At 49.3% G+C, this 7393-nt stretch overlaps 1 protein-coding gene across 1 annotated transcript; it reads right to left on the minus strand.

Moving 5' to 3' along the window:
• Positions 1 to 220: 220 nt before the first annotated feature.
• Positions 221 to 7026, minus strand: RPS10 (ribosomal protein S10). Its single transcript, XM_049765291.1, has 6 exons — positions 6965 to 7026; positions 6387 to 6536; positions 6022 to 6193; positions 4245 to 4322; positions 700 to 755; positions 221 to 308 (listed from the first exon to the last, which is right to left on the minus strand). The coding sequence occupies exons 2-6, from the start codon at positions 6534 to 6536 to the stop codon at positions 267 to 269; spliced, it is 498 nt and encodes a 165-aa protein (XP_049621248.1). The 5' UTR covers positions 6965 to 7026; the 3' UTR covers positions 221 to 266.
• Positions 7027 to 7393: the final 367 nt, after the last annotated feature.

The raw sequence follows: 7393 nt of genomic DNA on the forward strand, positions 1-7393 counted from the left end.
AAGAAAAAAAAAAAAAAGATCTTCCTCATCTCTACCCTGCCCCTGACCCCACTTCCCATAAATGTTCCCAGTTAGCAGGCAGATTCAGTAATAGCCAAAGTAAATTAGTAACAGCTCCTTGGCCAAACATGTTACCAAAACAATCAGGTTTTTCCCAGTTTATATTCTGACCCACAAACCTGATTCTGTTTAGGCCATACAGTACAAATAAACAGGAAGATAAACTTTCTGGTGTAGATTTATTCAGCATAAAAGAATCTCCAACTTTACTGGGGGGGTTGACCACGTCCACGACCAAATCCGCCTCTCTGCAAAAAAGAAAAGCACATGAGTCAGCACTGGCCACCTGGAGGTTCTGAGAGGAATCGTCTCTTCCGGCCTCTGGAATCTCCACTGCTAGAATTCATTCTCCCCAGCTGTACTCAGGAAATACACGATCCCACTCACAAATGAGGCCCGAGGCGCCTCTACCCCTACATGCTGCTTTCCTCAGATTAATGAAACCCCTTAGGAGAGTGACAATTTCAAACGCCCCTTTACTGGTTCAATTTTTTCATACTATGCTGCAATATAAAAATGTGGGGGCTTCTTTTTTGAGGGTGGGATCGACCACAAATACTGCCTCCTGAGGATCTACAAGGCCACAGGATCACAGGGAGGTTTGTGGTCAGACTAGGCGACATTAAGGGGAATACTCACAAACTGGAATTCTGTGGCTGACCCAGCACCAGCTTCGGCCTTCTTGTCAGCACCAGCTGGAATGAGAGGGGTTTAAATTCGTGGTAAGAGACACTCCCTGCAAGGGCAAGTGAAGGGCCTGAGCTGAGCTCCCAGAGAGGCTGGTCACAGATGCATGCCTCCTCACACCATCTCTGCCCACCCTGATCCTCTCCTGGAGCACTCAAGACACCTCACACCTCCCTTAAATCATGTGCCCACCCAGAGAAGGAAAATATGTTGATTTTAACACCTGGAATAGTATTCTTTGTTTCTTGTTTGTTTTTTGGGGCCAAACCCATTTGACGCTCAGGGGTTACTCCTGGCTATGTGCTCAGAAATCGCTCCTGGCTGCGGGTGGGGGGTATTATATGGGACGCTAGGCTAGTATTTGCAAGGCAGACGCTTTACCTCTAGTGCCACTGCTTCAGACCCTGGAATAGTATTCTTTTTTTTTTTTTTTTTTTTGGTTTTTGGGCCACACCCGTTTGACGCTCAGGGATTACTCCTGGCTATGCGCTCAGAAATCGCCCCTGGCTTGGTGGGACCATATGGGACACTGGGGGATCGAACCTCGGTCCGTCCTACGCTAGCGCTTGCAAGGCAGACACCTTACCTTTAGCGCCACCTTCCCGGCCCCGGAATAGTATTCTTGACTCATATAATCAACTAAAAAAGCTAGTGTTGGCTGTTCTTTCCTTGTTCACGTTAGTGTTTGTGACTTTGTCAGTCATTGTCAGGATGTAATTTTCTCTACATTGTAAGGCAGATTTTATGGAATTTAACATTATGGATAAAAAATATTGTTCTAAAAAAAAATCATGTGCCCACATGTCTCAGGAGGCCAGGCTGGTCAAGAAATCTGAATGGGGGGCCGGGTAGGTGGCGCTGGAGGTAAGGTGTCTGCCTTGCAAGCGCTAGCCAAGGAAGGACCGCGGTTCGATCCCCCGGCGTCCCATATGGTCCCCCCAAGCCAGGGGCGATTTCTGAGCACATAGCCAGGAGTAACCCCTGAGCGTCAAACGGGTGTGGCCCAAAAACCAAAAAAAAAAAAAAAAAAAAAAAGAAATCTGAATGGGGGGACTGGAGATAGCATGGAGACAAGGCGTTTGCCTTTCATGCAGAAGGTCATAGGTTCAAATCCCAACACCCCATATGGTCCCCCGAGCTTGCCAGGAGCGATTTCTGAGCATGGAGCCAGGAGTAACCTTGAGCACTGCCGGGTGTGACCCAAAACAAACAAAAAACAAAAAAAAAAAGAAAGAAAAGAAATCTGGATGGGGCCCGGAGAGATAGCACAGCGGTGTTTGCCTTGCAAGCAGCCGATCCAGGACCTAAGGTGGTTGGTTCGAATCCCGGTGTCCCATATGGTCCCCCGTGCCTGCCAGGAGCTATTTCTGAGCAGACAGCCAGGAGTGACCCCTGAGCCCAAAAAAAAAAAAAAAAAAAGTATGAATGAAGAGCAGAGAGGAACCAATTCACTTGCTACCAGTCACTATCACCCGTGGAAGGTCGTCTAACTCTGGAGGAAAAGAGCAAGGAGGCAGGCAAGAGACCCTGGGAACAAACTTGACCGTGGCCTCATGTGGTCAAACAAATGTAAGCTCCAGAGCTCTCTGCCCAAATTGATGTGTAGAATCCACCAGAACAGCAGCCCTGATAGATCCTGGACAAGCCTAGGAGTGATTTCCAGCATGCAGAGCCCGGAGTGTAGACAAGAAAATCCTCATAATCTAGTTCCAATTGCTTGGTGTGTGTGTGAGAGGAAAAGAGATGTGGTTTCTGTGTCATTAAGTCAGGGTCTCTCTTTGGCCCATTCCAGAGAATTTACTGTTCCCCTCTCTACACTATGATCCAAGCCCATCTCGTCTTCACAAACTAGGTATCTGTGACCCAGACCTAACCTCAGAGAGCCATCCCAGGCTGACTCCCTGTGTGGCATAACTTTTAACAAGAGCCTACCTGGCAGGGAAGGGCTCAAAGGGCTGAGCACAGGAACTGCCAAGTAGGAGGCCTGGGTTTGATCCCAGTACTGTGGGGTGTGGCCCCAAAACAAAGAGCAATCTCACTTTCTGTGTTTTCTTAGAGCTCATTCTTATCACCCTGCACTAGCCTATCTATGCCTGTAAAATTATACCAAACCACTCTCACAACAGAATGACCAGTGGCTAGTATGCCACTCCCTCAAGTCACCCCAAGTCTTATCTAGTCCGCAGAGCAGAGCCTCTATTCATACCCAAACCTCCCACCAGTCCTGCTCAACCTTTCCCCAACCACATCCAATTATATGATTTCAACTTGTGGCCACTTGGAATTATCATGTGGTTCCCACAGAAGATCATATGAGAAATGCTAATATAAATTGGCCAGGAGCCTTGACCTCTTGCATGGCACGGTTTCACTTTCCTAAGACTGAAGCTTCCAGGAGTCGAGCATTAAAAAAAATTACAGATGGCAAGAATGGTATTAAACAGGTATGAAACCTGATCCGGGCATAATACCTGGCACCCCATTTGGTCTCCCAAGCCCACCAGGAGATCCTGAGCCAACAGCTTGCTTGATGTGGCCAAGAAACAAAATATACTTTGGGGGGGGGGGGGCCATACCCAGTGATGCTCAGAGGTTACTTTTAGCTATGCGCTCAGAAATCACTCCTGGCTTGGTGACCATATGGGACGCCAGGGGAATCGAACTGAGGTCCGTCCTAGGTCAGCCCATGCAGGGCAAAATATACTTTTTTGTTTTTGAGTCACACGAAAACCTCAGCAAGCACTGAGGTTACTCCTGGCTCTATGCTCAGAAATCGCTCCTGGCAGGCTCAGGGGACCATATGGAATGCTGGGATTCAAACCACCGACCTTCTGCATGAAAGGCAAATGCCTTACCTCCATGCTTTCTCTGGCCCCCAAAATATACTTTTTGAACCAACAAGCAGGCTACTGAGTAGGCGTAAATCACAAATATCTACTATGTGAACCAAGACAGGTGAGAGAGTAAGAAAGTAACGATAGGGGCTGGAGTGATAGTACAGAGGGTAGGATATTTGCTCTGCAGGTTGCTGACCCAAAGTTTGATCCCCTACAGACCATATGGTCCCTTGAGCTGCCATCCAAGAAGGGTCCCCACACCAACTAAAAAAATTCCAAAAAAGGTAATAGCTATGGAGGTACCAGAGTTAGGTCCATGGGCTAAGTGTTTGCTTGGCATGCAGGAGGCCCAGGGCAGATGGATACCTGGCATCACCTCCGGCTATATGAGCCCTAGCCTCAGATTTCACCTCAAGACCCACCAAATCACTGCATAGCACAAGCAGCTGCAGGGGTGAGAATCGGAGAGGCTCTGGAGACAGAAAATGATTTCCAGTGACGCTGATCTCAAGGGTTGGTTGAAAATAAGAGATTATAACCATCCACCCCCACCCAGGGCCCTGGCTATGCGAGGCCTCCTGGGTCAGACCCCCAGCCCCATGTCCTAACCGCAATAAGCCAAACCCCAAACCACTCAGTCCGGATCCCTCCTTCACTCACGGGGCACAGCACTCCGCCGGTAGGTATCTCTGTCGGCTTCCCCTCGGTTGAATCTTGCAGGCCTCTCGCTCTCCAGACCTACAGAAAAATATACCACATAGTGAATGGGTTGCTTCAGAAGAAAATGATAATTAGTCTCATGGTTATTGGGGAACTTAGATGTGAGTAGTTAAGAGGGCCAGAAATATCTACACTCAGAATGGCAAACTAGCATCTTCAGAACATTTTGCCTTCTCAAAATTCACAGCTCAGATAAAACTTAAAAGATTCCCACCTACAATGATTATATGAAACAGAAAAGTCGGGCCCGGAGAGATAGCACAGCGGCGTTTGCCTTGCAAGCAGCTGATCCAGGACCAAAGGTGGTTGGTTCAAATCCCGGTGTCCCATATGGTCCCCCGTGCCTGCCAGGAGCTATTTCTGAGCAGACAGCCAGGAGTAACCCCTGAGCACCACCGGGTGTGGCTCCCCCCCCCCGAAAAAAAAACAGAAAAGTCACCAAGAATCTCTTAGTTTCCCAATGGGCTCCTCCATAAAGGCATACAGAAAGTTAGTTTTTCTTTTTTTCTTTCTTTTTTGGTTTTTGGGCCACACCCGGGTCACTCCTGGCTATGTGCTCAGAAGTCGCTCCTGGCTTGGGGACCTTATGGGACACCAGGGGCGCGGTTCGATCCTAGGCTAGCGCAGGCAAGGCAGGCATCTTGCCTCTAGCGCCACCGCACCAGCCCTGAGAGTTAGTTTTTCTTTTTCTTCCTTCCTTCCTTTCTTTTTTTTTGGGTTTTTGGGCCACACCCGGTAACGCTCAGGGGTTACTCCTGGCTATGTGCTCAGAAGTTGCTCCTGGCTTGGGGGACCATATGGGACACCGGGGGATCGAACTGTGGTCCGTCCAAGGCTAGCGCAGGCAAGGCAGGCACCTTACCTTCAGCGCCACCGCCCGGCCCCGAGAGTTAGTTTTTCTAAGTAGAAGGAATGATCATATTTAGAGCAAAATAAACGTCAGGCTCCACCTAGGACAAGTACCAGAATTCATGGGGTGCAAACCATGTTTAGCCCTTTCCCGATGATATCTTTGCTTCTAACACACAATCCAGAGACCTGCAGAGCTCTTGTTAAGAGACCCCCTGCAACTGTCCAAGCAAAAGTCTGCCTGCCAGGTGTTAGCAATCTGTTCCTCCAATACCCAAACTCCTTACAAAGTTTGTCTAAGTTTTCTCAGAAACTAAGAACACGGAGATGTGATCTGGGTCCAGATTCTTCCAAAAGTAAATTAGTTCATGCCATATACACACCCACTCTCCCATATCTGAATCCAACTTCTTTTTATCTTTGACTCCCTTTCACTGGGGCTGGAGTGAGATAGCATAGCAGGTAAGGGCTTACCTGATACACAGCCAACCCTCAATGACCCCAGGTTGGATCCAAAGTATTCATTTCATTGTCCCTCTCCCACCAAGAGTGTTCCCTAAATGCAGGGCAGGCTTAACCTCTTGAGCATCAACAGCTGTAGCCAAAAAACTACAGTTTACAAAGTCCTGCTGTGGATTTTTTGCTCCCAAGCACACACCCATTCTCCTTAAAGTTATATTCAATATGCTACCAGATAAGTCTGGGTATAGAGAACTAACCTCAGCAGCTTGAAGCTTCAAGTGCGACTCAATTTTGAGTGCTGGGCAAGCCCAAGTTGCCAGAATTGGATCGCAGCCTGCCATGCCTTCCCCCTCCCTAAGGTTTCAGAACAGGTACCCCAAAAAGGCACTGTGCTTGGGCATCGTACCTTTGGGCCGTGGCCTTCCAGTTTCAGGCCGACTGCGACGCAGGGTAGCGGGCACGATCTCTGGAGGCAGGTGGAGGTAATCCCGGAGATATTGGATACCCTCGTTGGTAAGGTACCAGTAGAAATGTCTCCAGGCGAACTGCTCCTTCACGTAGCCTCGAGACTTGAGAGACTAAAGAAAGAGAGAGAAAAAAAAAAACACAAGCTTTTAAAGACTTAACAAACCTGGAGGCAGACGGAGTTCCTCCAACAACAGGGCTGGTCCAGGAACCCTGACAAGCAACCTAAAACACACACCAACTGGAGGAACTTTGAAACCCACATTCCACTCACCCCTGAAAAGTGCCCAGTACCCCCCCAACTACCTGCATGGCCTTCATGACGTGAAGGTTGGGCACGTTCTTGTCTGCCAACTCCGGGTGTTTAGGCATGTGGACATCCTTTTTGGCCACCATCACCCCCTCCTTGAAAAGGAGCTCGTAAATGGCGATACGGTTCTTCTTGGGCATCAACATCTGCAAGGAGAGAATCAGGAGCATTGAGAAATATCAGTTCAATAGCCCCATAACAAGCAGGGGGAAAGGAAAGCAAGGCCCTGGGTCACCCCAACTCTGCAAGCTGGGCAGTACAGTGAGTTGCACCTTCAGATCAGCAGCAAAGACCAGGCGGGGAGTTTTAAAGAGACCCCTGCAGGCCAAGCGACCCTCATTTCCTGCACTATCCCAACCCCTTCAGCAAAATGGACAGGCAGGGATGATGGTGGCCCAAGCGGGACACTAATCTGCGCCTGCACGTCCCCAAAGGCGCCGCCACGGGCTCAATGGGCACGTGGGGAGCAAGAGAGGGATCCCTTCGGCAAGATCCCGGCGAAGGGCGACGACTACGGGGACACAGTAACCAGGATGGGGACCGATGGCCGCCGAGCAACCCCAGAGACACTCACCGCGGCGGCTGCTCCGTCCGGCGCCGAGCTGAAAAGGAAAGAGCATGCGCAACACGACGCGTCTCTTCCGGGCAGGCATGCCCCGCCCCCGGCTAGGAAGGACCCGCGCGCCGCCGTCGCCTTAGGTGGCTTCGGCGGTGCCTGATGGGCGACCAGCAGCAGTTGTCCAGAGGCCTTGTGAAGCCAGAATGCCCTTAGGACACTAAAAGTGGGAAAGTTGCCCATAAGGTTCTGAGCTTTAGGGAGAAGCAGGCTTTTTTTTTTTTTTTTTTTTTTTTATTCAAAGTGCAATGAAAAGACACAGAAAGGTTTCAAGGAATTTTGCAAAGACCAGAATATGGATTTCTTTCTTTCTTTTTCTTTCCTTTTTTGTATTTTGGATCATTTCTGGCAGACCTCAGCTCTTACTCCTATCTCTTTGCACAATAG

This window comes from Suncus etruscus, chromosome 18, assembly GCF_024139225.1.
Source record: "Suncus etruscus isolate mSunEtr1 chromosome 18, mSunEtr1.pri.cur, whole genome shotgun sequence".
Lineage (NCBI taxonomy): Eukaryota > Metazoa > Chordata > Mammalia > Eulipotyphla > Soricidae > Suncus > Suncus etruscus.

Coding starts and splice junctions, on each gene's coding strand:
- RPS10 (XM_049765291.1), bottom strand. CDS start 6,536: ATGTTGATGCCCAAGAAGAACCGTATCGCCATTTACGAGCTCCTTTTC. Junction 6,194..6,386: donor ACGTCATGAAGGCCATGCAG/GTAGTTGGGGGG, acceptor CTCTTTCTTTAG/TCTCTCAAGTCTCGAGGCTA. Junction 756..4,244: donor CCGGCGGAGTGCTGTGCCCC/GTGAGTGAAGGA, acceptor CTCTCATTCCAG/CTGGTGCTGACAAGAAGGCC.